The following is a 16,046-nucleotide window of genomic DNA, read 5'->3' as shown; positions in this document are numbered from 1 at the left end:
TCTTCAGCCGTGCGGGTCAGCAGCCATGGGGCGGGCTGAGCAGGGACAGGGCAGTCAGCTGTACCCCAGTCTGCTGCTGCCATAACAGTTTCTCATGTGTAGCGTCTGTGCTTTGCTATGTGGAAAACAAGATGTGTGCGGTGCTTGTGCACCTGCGGTTTGTCCTCCCTCCTCCCAGACTTGGCCTGTTGGCAGGTTGCAGAAGCGGTGTTTTTTAGGTTCCCAGCAGCTTTTGTGGAAAGTGGTGACTGTATGGAGAAGCGTATTAATATTCCTGCTAAAGGTTATAGTGTAATAGTTGTTCATTATCAGAGAATCAGTTTTGCACCTGTATTCGAGATAAATCCAGTAAAGCCAGCCTCAGTTCGGTCGCTCACACCACTCCAGCGGCAGGAAGGATTTGTGTTGCTGATTTGCAGCTTTTGGGGCTCTATCGTTGTAAAAAGATAATTTTTGAAAATTGAGGTTAATCTCAGTGATTCAGGAAACTTGTTTCTGTGTGCATTTTGACAACACGATTTTACTTCCTTCTGTGCCGTAAGCGCTCACGTAGCACCCAGTATTAAGAACACAAGCATAGTAGGAAGGATTTATGTTACTTGGACAACTGTCTACCTAACACATCCCATTCTAAACATTTTGATTTTAGCTTTAAAAATAAATAATCTGTAGTCCTTAGTAGGTTGTATTTATAACTACATTTTAACATCATTTGTTTGAAAACATTTCCTGTGGGGGATTTATTGCTTCACTAAAATTCAGTCTTGACCTCAAAAGTTTTAAACTATGTATCTTGTATATGTTGAAGTTCTTGTTCTAGGTGAATTCTTGCGTACTTATATTACACATATTTTAAAGGAGCTTAGATGACTCTCTGCTTTTGGAGCATGCCTGCACACATGCTACTGGGGGGTCTGCCTGTAACAGCCTGTGCTTCTTGCATTAGTATTTTTGCAGCTGAAGCAGAGTAAGGGCACTTGGCCTTACAGCTTTTCAGTTATCTACTTGGTTATGTTTCTGTTGATAACAGTTTTTATGAAATAGTGCTGTAGGAAACATCTTGTAAGGTCATCTTGTAAGGCTAATGTTGTATCAGGTAGCATAAAAGCAGAATCTATCTCTTTTTTGACTATGTAATATTAGCGTATTTAAAGATACAGTCTACTACTAAATAATACAAGATACTAATTGCAGTTGAGAAAAGTTTGCCTTGACAGCTTCATCATGCGGATAGTGTCGTTTTTATTTAATGTTACAGAAAACATAACACGCAAACATTGTTTCCGTAAAGGAAATACTGTAATTTGTTAGACTGAATTAATCTGTCCTCCACTAGGTGTCCGTAGTTCCAAGTAAACCGAAGCTTGGAAGGCTGGTACATGATGAAAATTCAAGCTAATATTTGTTGCATCTAAAACAACTGCTTCTTAATGCTACTTTTGCTTATTGTTTGCAAATTACATCCCATTTTTTGTTTTATATCTTGACCCCCACATGCAGTTTTACTATTTCTTTGAGCCTATTTTACACTTTTCTTTCTCTCTTACCTTCCAAACAACATAAAGAATTTTTAATTTTTTTTTCCTGACAAATTCACAGGACTTATTTCCAGCTCTGTATTGTGTCTGTTGTCTAGTTTTGGAAAAAATAACAGGGATGGGTTAAATGCATTGAGGAAGTGGGAAATTGTGGTTTGAGCTCTTCAGACCACATAGTAACATTCAGCAATTCTGCTGTGCTGGTTCATACCTGTTCATACCTGTTCATATTTCATACTTTTTGCTTTGTTTTAAGGGTTCTAAGTTTGGAATTAAATAAAGATAGAGATGTGGAAAGAGTACATGGGAATGGTATCAACACCCTTGATATTGAGCCTGTTGAAGGAAGATAGTAAGTATATATTTTAGTCAGTAAAAATGTATATGAGTACTTCACTGTGTGTTGTTACTATGGTTTTATTTTCTTGCTGAACACTCAATTATATCGAGCGTATTGAGATCATGACTGTTGTAACTTGTGTGCTTTCTTAACTTTTTCAGCATGTTATCTGGTGGGTCAGATGGTGTTATTGTGCTTTATGACCTTGAAAACTTGACCAGAGAACCAAGTTACACATGTAAAGCGCTTTGTTCTGTGGGAAGGTAAGTGCTCAAAAGAGATGTCATAGTGTGACATCTCTTGTGTGACAAATTAATATATGTTCTTATTTCTAGGATAAAAGACTGTAGAAAATAGTGCCAGAAATCTTTGAAGGCTAGGAGGATGCATTACGCTTTTTGGCATGCAAAAAGAAGGCAAGAAACTTTGTGTGGATTTATGTGATTTACTAAGTAGCAGGAATAATTGCTTTTTCTTGATTTGCCTAACAGTTACAATATATATACAATGACTGCCTCTTGTAGAAATATTACTTGCATCCCCCAAGAATATACAGCATGTATATCTTTGAATAAATATGTGTTTAAGCAGCAGGGAAATTACATTTGCATAATCTTGTTCATCTGATTGGAAAAAAATCTAATACAGACTTGCAGCTGTTTTGTTTCCCATCTGCCTGCTCCAGCTTTACGTATAGGTATTTTAGGTTCACCAGGTGCAGAGATAATTAATACAGGACTTCTTAAGAACATGTTTGACAAAGACATGTTTGATGTGAGGGTGGTGAGGCCCTGGAATGGGTTGCCCAAGGAAGTTGCGAATGCTCCATCCCTGGCAGCGTTCAAGGCCAGGTTGGGCAGAGCCTTGGGCGACACGGTCTAGTGTGAGGTGTCCCTGCTTATGGCAGGGGGCTTGCAACTAAATGATCTTAAGGTCCTTTCCAACCCAAACCATTCTGTGATTCTATGGAAAACGGATGTGTTACTGACAAAAGAGACATTTCTCAAGAACAAGGTACTACCATACTGCGTGTAATCTATACAAAGGCTCAAACCTTTACCAACTTGTCTGGGTTTCACTGGAGGCAGTATAACTTTGTCTATATGGGCATTAAGTCTTCTAGGAAAAGGGTTTTTTTTCCTTGTTTTTAGATAGCAAAGTTATCTAGTAGGTGAGGACTTTATGTGAGAGTCATAAAATGTGTCCTGCTGTGCAAAAGATTAGTAGCTACATTTTCCCTTATTTTTTCCTAGTCTTCGAGTTGCTTGAGGTCTAAGAGCTTCATGAGTAAGACCAACAAGAATAGAACAGATTTGTAACAATAAAAGGCCTAAATGGTATCTCGGACCATAGGAAAGAAAAAGGGTAATAGAACATGCATCAAAACCAGTGGATAGCAACAGAATCTACTGCAAGTCAGCTGCATTTGGTAAAAGTTTGATGGCCGGGACTTCTTGAACAAAATTAATTAAAATTGTAATTAAGAACAAGTAATAACTATACATCCCCAAATATCAAAACGGAGATGAAATCTGAAACAGATACAGCAAACTGAAGAAATACATGATGAGAAGACAGCATGAAAACTGGCAAATCTGTGCTAAAAATCACACTATCATTAACTTCAATTGGGTCAGTAGAAATATTCCATACTTGAAAATCCTGTTTATGAACATAGTTGGTAGTCTGTTTCTTGAGTAGGTGTTAAGATGCATCTAGACATGTTTATTTCTTATCAATTGAGTAGAGGTATACATCATACTAGTAGAATCTGAATGTGTGACACAATAGGCTTATTATTGCTTAAAATGACCATAGTAGTTTTTGGCCTCAATTATTTGTTCCCAGTGTTCATGTAGCTTTCTAGTATGTTTTAAATACTAGTTGTAGCTTATTAGTTACAGATACAGCTTCAGATATTGGAATGTTATTTGTACAGAGTTCCTGACATTTTAAATGAATTTGCACTTGCCAATAAAAAGTGCTTCCCATCTGACTGGCTTCTATCTTTGAAGCAAGTGATAATGTCATGTTGCAGAAGTTAGCCTATATTCCAAGTCTATAATGTCACAATGCAATTGGTACCAAAGTTCCTTACAGAGAAAGTACAGGCCCTTTGAAGCTACTTATATATAGACCCTGAACTGGGCCTGCTGAGGTTTAGAGCATCCTGATGTCTGGCTGTGATTTAGTCAGTGTTTCTCCCTATTGCAAAACCAAGAACTTTCCTTGTTACACTAGGAGTCAGCACACAGAGCTTCACATGGTTTTATGGGATCCATGCTGTTCTGTGGCAAAACCTGACATTTCAGAGTAACTGAACAGTACCAGCTTCTAGGTAATACACAGCTGATGGTTGTCTGTAAGGTAGTCTCCTTTACTGAAAACCCTTCAAAGAGGAATGAGTGGCAGTGACCTTACTATCCATAGAATTAATTCTGTACTTTTCTTTGGTAGAAAAGGTATTCTGAGTAATAGGAGAAAGTGGGTATAAAATACAGCCCTGAGAGATGAATCCAGGCCGGGTGACATGTGGCTGTTACTAAGCCTAGCAAGATCAGAGGTGATTCCTGCAGAGCTTCTCAAGGGTATTTTAGTTCATTCCTAAACCTTCTGTATTATGGAAGAATTAATTGCTCTCCTGTAGTGGTGAACACGGTCCAGTGTTGTGCACCTATACTCTTAGTACCAGGATAATAAGTTCCATGAGTTTAGGGGTTTGTGGGTTTTGTTTTGGTTTTTGTTGTTGTTGTTGTTTGGGGTTTTTTTGTTGTTTTGTTGTTTTTTTGTTTTCTTCTGCAGAGTGCATACAAAAGCCTCTGCAAGACTAAGTTCACTCTGAGTCAGGATTGATTTACTGGCACTGCAGGTCATGAAGATTTTTAGCTTGATCCACCTGTAGAATCAGTGCATAAAATCTGTTGATTTTTAGCATTATGACAAAGTAACAGCCTGTTCTCAGGTATGCCTCGGAGATAATGCAAGAATTACTAAACTAAGCTCAACAGTTGCTCAATAGCTCTTACTTGGTGTTCTCAGTGCTGGCTTCAGGCAAACTATTTAAAGATGTCTTCTGTGCTTTCTAGCAACCCAAGTGAGCAGGAAAGTTTATTAGCTTAGGTGTATTGCCAGATCTGTACAGATCTGCATCTGTGTTTACACAGTGATACCCCTGCAATAGTTACTGCTTTGGAGGCCAGGACACTTAAAAGCACAATGCAAAGAGCTGAGGTGAAGAAATTGGAGCCCTTCTGAGCTGTAGATGGAGCCAGCTGAACTATTTTCGCAAGTTTATTGCATCTGGCTGGCATGGAGTTCGTTTTCTTCATACTAGCTTGTATGGTGCTATGTTTTGGATTTGTGACTGATCTTGCTGGTTTAGCTATTGCCGAATAGTGGTTATGCAAGTGTCACACAGAGTCTGTTCCTCACTCTGCCCTCTTAGCAAGCAAGGCTAGGACTGGACAAGGGACTGGGAGAAAATACAGCTGGGACAGCTGACTCGACCAAAGGAATATTGATGTTCCATACAATACAATGTAATGTGCAGCAACAAAACAGAGGCGGGGGAGTTTTCAAGGGGTTGTCATTTCTCGGGTACTGGATAGTAAGGGATGCTTTTTTTTTAATTGTTTTGCTTACTTTTACTTATTAAAATGTTTATTTAAAAATTCTGTACAAAATTATTTTAAAGAAGTTTAACCTATGTTTTCAACTTGTCAGATACCAAGACAATTATAAGATGATTATCAAGACACTAACTGATTGGAATCTTTTCCTTGAATTTAGGGGACATCCTGATGTACATAAATTCAGTGTGGAGACGGTCCAGTGGTATCCTCATGACACTGGCATGTTTACATCCAGCTCATTTGATAAAACCTTGAAAATATGGGATACAAATACTTTAAAAGTAAGAGAATTTTACAACTTACAGGCTTGTTTGTATACATGTTATTCATTTCACAACTGCAGTTTCCCCAGAGCTCAACAGGACCAAGCATCCAGAGAAGGATGAAAACTAGCCAATTGTTACAACTGTGGGTGCAGGTCTCTCATCATTGTCAGAATTGCAGTGACAAAATAGAGAATAAATTCTGACCTTTTTTTTTTTTTTTTTTTTTGGGGGGGTGGTGGTGTGTGTGTGTTTGGTTTTGGGGTTTTTTTTGGTAGATGTGAAGCCATATTTGCAGTTACTAAATCTTTTCATAACTCAGAAGTTCAGTTTACTTTCCAGGTGGCTCTGTGGGCATCACTTAAAAGACAGAGTGTGCACGGGAAGCTTGATTGGCCAGTTCTGCCATCCAAATGTTGTATTTGAAAACACAGACAAGTTAGTTTTAGGGGTTTGTTTGTTTTTTGGTTTTTTTGGGTTGGGTTTTTTTTTTCCCCCCCAAATATGCAGTATTTTAGAAGGGAACAACAAAAGCAATTGTTCCTGCAAATAATTGTACTGATTATTAAAGCAAATATAATGTTTTGGTAGTTTTAATGTTCACAAGGGAGCTAATAATTTTGTGGTGAGTTTTTTGTGTATTTTGGTTGGGTTTTTTGGTTTTGGTTTTTGTTTGGTTTTGCTTGTGGTGGTTTTTTTTTTTGTTGTTGTTGGGTTTGGTTTTTGTTGTTCTTTTTGGTTTTTTTAGGAATTGAAAATAGTGTGTGATGTTTGTGAATGACAAGGGACTGCTAAATTTATTCAGATTAAGTGCTTCTCTCCTCTTGACTTCTGTCTCCATATTATAACATTCCCATTTGCCATTTTTTTTTCTTGCTAGCATTTTTTAATAATTTCCATTTATGCTTCTGAATAGCCAGTTTTCTTGTTCCTTCCTTTGGGTCACCTCAGAGCTCTAGCATAGTAGTTTTAGTGTTGGAAACAGGCTTACTTACTTTTCAATGTTTGTGCGACATGGTTTCTAACCAGGAGAGTTATTGCTAATATGTGAAAAGTAATACTTGTATTAGTCTTACTTGTAGCTGCTACTTGAAAAACTCTTAATAATGAGGATTTGCATCCTGATAACTTGTGCTGTGATTAAATTAATCTTATTATCAGTCTGCAGATGTCTTTCACTTTAAAGGAACAGTTTATAGCCATCACATGTCTCCAGTTGCTACAAATCATTGTTTAGTAGCAGGTACGTGTGTGTTTTTGAGAAATGCCCTATGTATTTTGGTTTTACAGTAATAAGCAGGTAATATTCAGTAGGGTTTTTTCCCCCTGCCCTGTCTTTGTACATTGATAAAATATTATTGGTTAGATGTTTATGAAAATATGACACTCGTTTTTCTGAAATAATGCATCAATTGGGTCTCCTAGATAAAAATTCCTCACTATAATTAATTACTTTCCATTACTTAAGTTAGCATTTGAATGTTATTAGATCCAAACACAGTAAATTGTGTAAATGAGCTCTGTGCATGTTGCTTACATGTATACAGTTTAATTATGTTTAGCAAAAAAAAAAAAAAAAATTAAAGAGATATTTTTAAATTTCATTAATACTGTCCTGTTTACCCCCAGTTTTTAAATTGTTTGTTATATAGTAAGTTTACTTGGATGAAAAATGTAAATCCATTGATAGAACCCATTGCTTTGACTAAATGAACTGTTATGCAGCTAACATTTTTCTTCTATTTCTTTGTTATTGCTAAGATTTTTTTTATTATTTTCTCAAATGCTGCGATTTTTTTTTTTTTTTTTTTTAGCTGTCTTTGTTTGTTTCTCTTGTTACAGTTGGTACCAAAAGCCCCAAAGTACAGCTCTGTGACTTGAAGTCTGGATCTTGTTCTCACATTCTGCAGGGTACTTTTAGTCTGAAACATAAATGTTAAACAATAACTACTTTCAGTAAAACAAGTCCTGTAAAGAAACACTGTATACAATGTATTCTTTGTAAGTAACATGACTAATTTATTTATTGCCAGTTGTGAAAGTTACACAGTGGCAAAAGGTTCTTCTGGGTGTTAGTGATAATGAATTGGAGAATACAAATACTAATTAATGAACAATTATTACAGATGTTCAGGCGTTTTCATGATCTAATCAATAGTGATAACTATTTATTACATGCTTAAGTATAGGCACTGTTTTTGTTTTCATGGAAATGTGATATGGGTCACTATTTCTTCTTTTGTTGGTGGGATTTTGGTGGGTTTTGTTTTTAAAAAAACCCAAACAAAACAAAACAAATCACTATTTTTAACAAAATATCCTGTGGAGGTGCTTGCATGGCTTTGTTTAGAAGTTTCTGTATAACTGGCAAGTTATTACTCGCTGTGGAAGGGTAATATCTAATCCTTTTCATTTACTAGATTCAGTAAACACAGGGGCTTTATTGTTCTGTAAGCCATTCATTTTTGTACTTAATGTTTTCTAATATTTATTTGTTGGAGTATGAGTGTATATATAAATGCTCAAGTGAAGGCAATTACAAAGTAAATCTTCATGCTTCAAACCAGCAGCGCAAAAGCCAGATCTGATCCAGAAACTTTAGAGGAGTGTTAGCTCAGACAGCAATGTGGAAATGCAGCCTTATTTCCTCACTGGCCGGCTCAGATCTAAAAGGTGCTTTCATATGATGCAGAGCTTACATCACCAACTCCCTCTGAATTAAATTGGCTACAAGGGGTGTGTCAATGTTCTGTTTCTAGAACAGGGATCACCAGAGGGTGCAGACAAAAAAATTGTTCACTGAAGAATCAATTTGGTTTCAGCAGGCTCCTTAATTTTGACAGAAGAGTTAGTGCCTTCCAGGAACAAGCTGGTTGTGTCTTTTCTGATACAGTTAGCTTAAATGCAGTATCAGGGGAACAAGCAGAAGGAGTTTGTCTTCCACTAAACATAATCATTCTTTACAGAACTTGAACCACTCAATAGTGTCTTGAAAAATAGATATGAACATTTTTTCACATTGACTAAGTCTAGCAGCTGAAATGGAGGTAAATGCTTGGCTGTAGTTTACTTAATGGATCCAAATAAATGTGTCTGCCCTGAGCCTTCCAATTGTATCCAGTAGTACCTGTGTTATGGAGATTTTTTCCATTATCCTGAGCATCATGGCCCTTTGATTACTTCAGGTAATGGAAAACCAACTTCTAGAAGATATAATAGTAACAAGGTGGTTCACATAGCTTTAAATTGCATTAGCAAAAATGTATTTGCTACAACTTTATTTGCTATAACTTCAGGTTTTTTTCAGCAACGTATTTCTATTATTATGTGAAGCATGATTGCAGCCTTTCCATCTAAGACGCCTTACACTTCCTACTGTCTGTATTTATGAAATTGTATTCATCATTTTTAAAACTTTTCAAGTTTTAAAGCACGTGTTTGTATATACGTAATACTTGCCACTAAGCAGCACTGGGTATGACATTTTATCTTAATATCTTAACATTTCAGACCTAATTAAGAGAAAAATATCCCATATTCAGGACAAGAGTATTTGAGCTGGGTAAAGTTCTAGTCTTAAGTAGATAAGGTAAATACACTTTTTATTAAACATTTTGAAAGGATTTGGAGAAAAATGGGAAGTTCCTTCTGCATGTGAGAACACCAATGCAAACATAAAACTTAAAGTATTAAAAGTAAATTGCAATCCCACTTGAGCAAGAGGAAGAAAGTGAAATAACCTCTAGCCAAAAATAATACATTTTCACAAAATTCAAATTCATACTACAACTTAGATTTGTTCTGGGTTGATAGGTTCTGTAGAATGAAGTATTTACTTTTACTTTTAGTTATTTACATAAAATGGTGTGTATAAGCCTGTTCATTTAACTTTTAGGTCACAGGCAAGAAGTACTGGCAGTGGCTTGGTCCCCACGTCATGAATATGTTTTGGCAACAGGAAGGTAGGGATGTTGCTGGACTGTTATATGCACTAAGAATGTCTGATGGTAGAATTTTGTATGTTCATGATGTATAATTTTTACAATTCAAATGCACTTCTCAAGTTGATTTTCATCATTTACTTTAACCTAGTCACAGTTTTGTAGGTCTTGCCTAGAAAAAAAGCCTGAGATTATCCATATTATGCTTATTTTATAGGAAGATTGTAGAGTTTTGAAATAGTAAGTGGATTTAAATATATAGGAAAATGGTAGAACGTTATTAAGATACTTACTTTTTACTATTTATTAGCATGTGCATTGCTGATCTGTTTTATAACAAAGTAAAATATGTTTAGCTCAAAGTACCATTGTGGTAAATCACCAGTAATGTCAAAGAGCATAACTGGTAGCTTAGCTGATGGGTAATAACTTTCCAAGCTGCAGTACTTCAGTGAGTATGGATTGTATGTTGATATTCCTGGGCCTTTTATTTTTTCAGTCTTAATCCTCTTGACTTCCCTATAAATTTTGCGTAATTTAGCTTTTGATTATAACGTGACATTGCTCAGTTTCATGGTTGGCATGCCTTTTCTTTTGAATTGCAGAGAGGAATGGCCATTTTGTAACTTGAGAGTGATTTTTAATTAAGTTGATACCAAAATTGCATACCTTTGCCTTCTTATGCCGAACCTCTTAGTTTAGAGGTGGGCCTGTGCAACCCCCATGAAGCTCAATAAGGCCAAGTGCAAGGTCCTGCACCTGGGTTAGGGTAATCCAAAGCACAAATACAGGCTGAGCAGAGAATGGATTGAGAGCAGCCCTGTGGAGAAGGACTTGGGGGTGTTAATTGATGAGAAGCTCAATGTGAGGCAGCAGTGTGTGCTTGCATCGGAGAAACTACCCTTGGCTGCATCAAAAGAAGTGTGGCAGCAGGTCAGCAGAGGTGATTCTCCCTGTCTGCTCTGATGTCATGAGATCCCACCTGGAACACTGCATCCAGCCCTGGGAGGCAGAACAGAAGAGGGATGTGGACCTGCTTGAGTGAGTCCAGTGAAAGGTCACAAAGATGCTCAGAGGGCTGGAGCGTGCAGAGATGCTCTATGGCGGCAGACTGAGAGAGTTCGGTTTGTTCAGTCTGAAAGGGATTGAACAATGGAACAAGCCTCCGCTGGAAGGGGAGGCTCAGGGGAGACCTTAGAGCAGCTTCCAGTGCCTAAAGGGGCCTTACAAGCAATCTGGAGAGTGACTTTTTACAAGGGCATGTAGGCATAGGACGTGGGTAATGGCTTTGAACTGGAATAGCATAGATTCTTACTAGTTATTAGGAGGCAGCTCTTTACTGTGAGGATGGTAAGACACTGGCACAGGTTGCCCAGAGAATCTGTGGCTGCCCCATCCCTGGCAGTGTTCAAGGTCAGGTTGGATGGGGCTTTGAGCAACCTGGTCTAGTGGAAGGTGTCCCTGCCCATGGCAGGGGGGTGGAATGAGATAGTTTTTAAGGTCCATTCCAGCGCAAACCATTCTATGGTTCTGTGATCTCTTTTTGTGTTCTTAGAATATTTGTTTGCAGTAAAGTAATATGTTGTCTGCATATTCAGTTGGAATATCACTTGAAAGTTAGTAGAATCAGTCTGTAGTGTACAGGGGAGCACAAAATAATATACCAGTCATTAGCTTTGTCAAATATAGAACAGATAAGTAACAGTTTTGCTTTGGTCACTTGGAGCATACTGTTTATATTCCTCATAATAATGCACTGTTTATGGACAGTTAAGTTGCTGGGAAGTGTCCAAAAAGTTTCACTAAATACATCTACACTGATGACTTGGTGCATGGGAAATAGTATTTTCTATGAATTTACCTCCCATCAGTTCCTGGGAATCTTGGGGACGCACACAAAATTATACTACTGGAATGCTTAAACGAAGCTGCACTCTGAGGTGCCATTCAGAGTGCACTGCCTGCAGTCTTGCAGTCTAAGCGTGAATGTAGTCCCAAGAGTTACCATAACTTTTGTTGCTGGCAAAGACAAAGGGTGAGCAGAGCATGAACATGTGGTGGTCTGGGTACCAGAATGAATCACAGGAGCCTGAACCGTGCTGTTTCTTTCCTTGTGCCACCCTGGTAGACAAAGCCAAAGAGTTTATACAAAAGCAAGCTGTCAGTGTTTCTGTGCCATACCACTGTGTGAGAACAGAGCACATAAACTGTATGACAGCAAAGCATACAGATCTATCCAGCGTACATGTTAGTAGGCAACTTCTGTACCAGTCATACTGTAGATTCGTGATAGCAAGAGTGTGAGTTCCCAGACAACCATTACAGAGAATGATGGAGTCTGTAGCTAGTGGTTTACTCAACAGAAGAATTAGCAAGTTTGTTTTTAGTCTGTGTATGTATTTAAGAGTATTGTGCTGCTGACAAAGAGGCAAGTGTATTGTAAACAAAGATTCACTCTTAACTTAGGTGGCTCTAGTGTACCAGCTGTATGTATGAATACATGTAAATGAATGCCTGAATTCTGACAAAATAATCTTGTAATGGAACTAGTGGCTTGAATGTGACTGCATGATGTGTAGTTCAGAATAGTTGCTGGACCAGGGTGACTGCAGGTTGGTTGGCTAAAGACAGTTACTGAACTAGAGTGCTCACAATTTCCTTAATGTGTGCAAATCTGTTTTTCTTAGTGCTGATGGTAAAGTGAAATTATGGGATGTGAGGAGAGCATCTGGATGTCTGAGTACACTTGATCAGCACAACGGAGAAAAGTCGAAATCATCTTCAGAGGCAGGTAATACAGAATATAATTGGTGTTAATCTATAGGTAACTAGAAGTATTCTCATATTTCATAAATGTATTGAATGCTAAAACTAGCAAGGACATTAGTGATAATCCAGTTATTAGCTATTGTGTAACACTAGCCATTGAATTTTATTCAGTTACTTTTGTTATAGAGACAGTGTTTGTCATTTGGGATCTTGTTTAGGGAGATGTCTTTGGCAATGGTATTGTATCATTCTAAATGTTTCCCCCCCTAAAATGGGAAAATTTGCTATCTATTTTATGAATGGAAAAATACACTCCAGCTGGAGATTAGGCAATCACTTTGTATTTCATAAGCTGCCATGTTAAGGGGGAGGTCTTTAGCCCAGTAAGAAGTTTATCCCCCTATAAGGGGGAGGATTTCTCCCCTTCACCTCTAAAATTGATGCGTTTATTACCATCCCAGGAAAAACAAGACTCTTGAGACCCTTGAGCCTGATTAGCCTATCAGATCCCTCTGCAGGCACTCCACTGGACAGCACACTGTATCGGAAGGTGATTCTGACCATCCTATTCAGGGTACATGGTAACAGATTCACACATCAAGTTAAAAACTTTCTAAGCTTTTAAGCCAATTTTAAGTCAATTTAAGTCTCTGAAAACTCAGACAAAATAGATCTTAACTGAGAACTTTTATTATTATGTAATTATTATTTTACTATTTTATTTTTATTATTTATTTGTGAATGCTCCAACCCTGGAGAAGTTTAAGGGCAGGCTGCACAGAGCCTTGGGCAATATAGTTTAGTGTGTGGTGTCCCTGCTCATGGCAGGGGGGGTGGAAATAGATGATCTTAAGGGCCTTTCCAACCCTAACTATTCTATGATTCTGTGATTCTATGATTATATAATTTTGTGACAGTTTTAAGGTTCAAATGTTGCTGGTAACAATATAATATACTAACTCAAATAAGCAGCATGAGAATAATGTATAAAGCCAGCTAAATTTCAATCATTAAGTGTGCACGGATGTGGTATTTCTTAGCCAATAGGTGTCCCTACCTGAGGGAGAAGACGTGTTCAGCCCACCGACTGATCCCAATAGTTACGATGGAGTCTTCCCTAATTTCATGCACACACAACCCCTTAATTTTGCATACTTAGATGATTTAATTTGAATTAGTAACTCCTTGTACTACCACCCTACCTCCTTTTACTGGTTGGTCTGCTAATGTGCATAAGGATTACATTACTAAATGCCTAACTATGCATGCTCCTGGGAGGGTCTCCTGACCTGGACAGGAGTCTTTGGACCTATGGGTATGATTTTTAGTATTAAAATGGGGTTATAATGAGGGAAGTTTACCAAAAGGGCACTTCATCATCTTATATCTGACTCATGAAAAGCATTTTGACAATTGTCCTGGTGTTATCAGGATGTAGCAGACTTCAAGGATAGTATTTCTTGATTAGAGGTTCACTAGTCTAGTTTTTCTCAGTCTTGTTTTCTGTCTGCCTACAAGGCCAGAGCTTCTCCAGCTATCAGTTCTCATTGTTTCCAACATCTCCTGATCCTTTAAGAGACCTTGTTCAGGATCTTTCACAGTAATACAAGTTTTAATTTCTTAAATAAATACCTATGGAATTTTAACTATATTTTAGAGTTTACGCATATAGAGGTTTAACTAAACACCTGTGGAGCTTAATCATGTGTCTGTGGAGCTTGGATGGCTCTAGTCATACGTATTTTGGTGTGAAATTCTCTCACTTTACAATCACCATCTGTCAGCTGCTCAGCTATTTATCAATATGTGGTGTCTTCACATTCCTGCACCTTCAGGGAGTTACAGCCTGTCCACGGTGTGTTTGCTCTGCTCCACTCTCTATTTAATTGATCATCGCATGTGCTTAGGTTGCAGGGTTAGGTGGAGAACTGTTGTAGGGTAGATTCTGTGCTTGCTAACCTCATTCCATCCCAGAAGTAGCAGCTGCTTTTTACCCTGAAATTTCTTTAGTATTACTAAAGAAATCAGTATTACTTTAAGAATTTGTGGGGGGAGGGGGATCATCTCTAATTTCCCCCGTTATTCCAAAAGCTGTTCCCATAGTTAACTGCCCTCCTTTAAAAACAAAGACAACAGAACAAAACCCACCAAAGCACATTCCCTTTCCTGTTCAAACTAAGTCTTGCTTCCAGTGCAACCCTCTAGAATGTTCTCTTATGTGGTGCTGTAAAATCAATTGTATTCCTTTTATACTGCATAAAGTATACAACAGAGTATAAATTTATGATTATATTTAATTATACAGGAAGCTAAATTACACTTTTATTTCGGTACAGTCAAATGCATTAATGGTCCCTTGTATCAGTTGTTACTGACTACAACATTAATTTATTTTTTTTTTTAATCTTCAGGTCACATTTCCTTACCTACAAAAAAAGTCTGAACAAACCCAGCCCTAATTTAAAGGGAAGCTTCTGAACTTAAAATTATAGTTCATTATTCTTGGTCAGTTCTGGACAAAAGATATATAATTTTGTCAGGCCAAAAAAGTACTTAAGCAGTTGCTGCTCTGAGGTAGAAATATGTAGTATTTAGCATTGAATCATAAAGCAGGAACTGTTTCATACCTCTGAACAAAAGAATTTTTGTAGCATAGATTATAATGATTAAAGCTACAATTCTGTCTCACTTGTATGTGTAACATAAATTGTGTGTAGAAAAATACATGTAAACCTCTCTAAAGTCAAACTAATTTTCTAAAATGTCAGAGGATATGAAGTAGCAGTAAGTATCTCTTTTAATAATTGTGCTCTCAACTCTCTACTGTATAAATTGTAATGTGGTAATGTAGATGTTTGGTTTTGACAATTTGAAATTTCATTGAAATTCAAGAAATTACTGAGATAAAAATGCTCTAAAGAAATCTAAGGATTATGAAAAAAATTTGGACAGATTTTTTTATGAAAAATGAGATTCTGTGTAGCTCACAAGATAATTAGTGGCATTCCTTTGAATGTCATGATGTCTCATTTAAACGCAAGAGGTTCAAGATGATTTTTTTGCTAATCTAAAAGCAATCACATAGACTAGGCTATTAAATACATTGAAATATAGCTTAACTAAACCAAATATGGCTAACTTCTTTTTTCTTTTTCTTTTTTTTTTTTTTTTTTTTTTTTTTTTTTTTTTTTTTTTTTTTTTTTAATAAAATCTTTGAAAAACAAGTAACACTTTTTACCTAAGAAGAATGTCTAAATGATGTACTGCAGTATAATGCAGCGATACCTTACCATTTTTTAGGGAGTTCATTTATGGGCATCATAATTAGGTTTGCTCTGGTAGCACTGGGTTGAATTTAACTACTTGAACACACATAAAAATGTACAGTACTGCAGGATGAACTCAGTGGAGCTAACTGATAGTACTCTATAAACAATATAGAATAGACCTACAATGATCATCTAGTCCAACTGCCTGACCGCTTCAGGACTGACCAAAAGCTGAAGCATGTTATTGAGGGCATTGCCCAAATGCCTCTTAAACACTGGCAGGCCCAGGACATC

At 37.2% G+C, this 16,046-nt stretch overlaps 1 protein-coding gene across 2 annotated transcripts in view; it reads left to right on the top strand.

Annotated features, from left to right (window-relative positions):
• Positions 1-1,798: 1,798 nt before the first annotated feature.
• Positions 1,799-16,046, top strand: part of ERCC8 (excision repair cross-complementation group 8) — a 26,734-nt gene continuing 12,486 nt past the window's right edge. The window contains exons 1-7 of one of the 2 annotated variants that reach the window (XM_010023156.1): positions 1,799-1,890; positions 2,040-2,141; positions 5,668-5,791; positions 6,935-7,016; positions 7,616-7,684; positions 9,669-9,735; positions 12,402-12,505. In XM_010023156.1, the coding sequence (XP_010021458.1) occupies positions 2,041-2,141; positions 5,668-5,791; positions 6,935-7,016; positions 7,616-7,684; positions 9,669-9,735; positions 12,402-12,505 (547 nt within the window). In that variant the 5' untranslated portion in view covers positions 1,799-1,890; position 2,040. Of the gene's footprint in view, positions 1,891-2,039; positions 2,142-5,667; positions 5,792-6,934; positions 7,017-7,615; positions 7,685-9,668; positions 9,736-12,401; positions 12,506-16,046 lie in introns of those variants that run through there. The other variant, XM_010023157.1, reaches the window with a different exon arrangement.

This window comes from Nestor notabilis, unplaced genomic scaffold (assembly GCF_000696875.1).
Source record: "Nestor notabilis isolate BGI_N333 unplaced genomic scaffold, ASM69687v1 scaffold9091, whole genome shotgun sequence".
NCBI classification, from domain to species: domain Eukaryota; kingdom Metazoa; phylum Chordata; class Aves; order Psittaciformes; family Psittacidae; genus Nestor; species Nestor notabilis.
The sequence above is the reverse complement of the archived record's forward strand: the minus strand, read 5'-3'. Positions and strand labels throughout refer to the sequence as shown.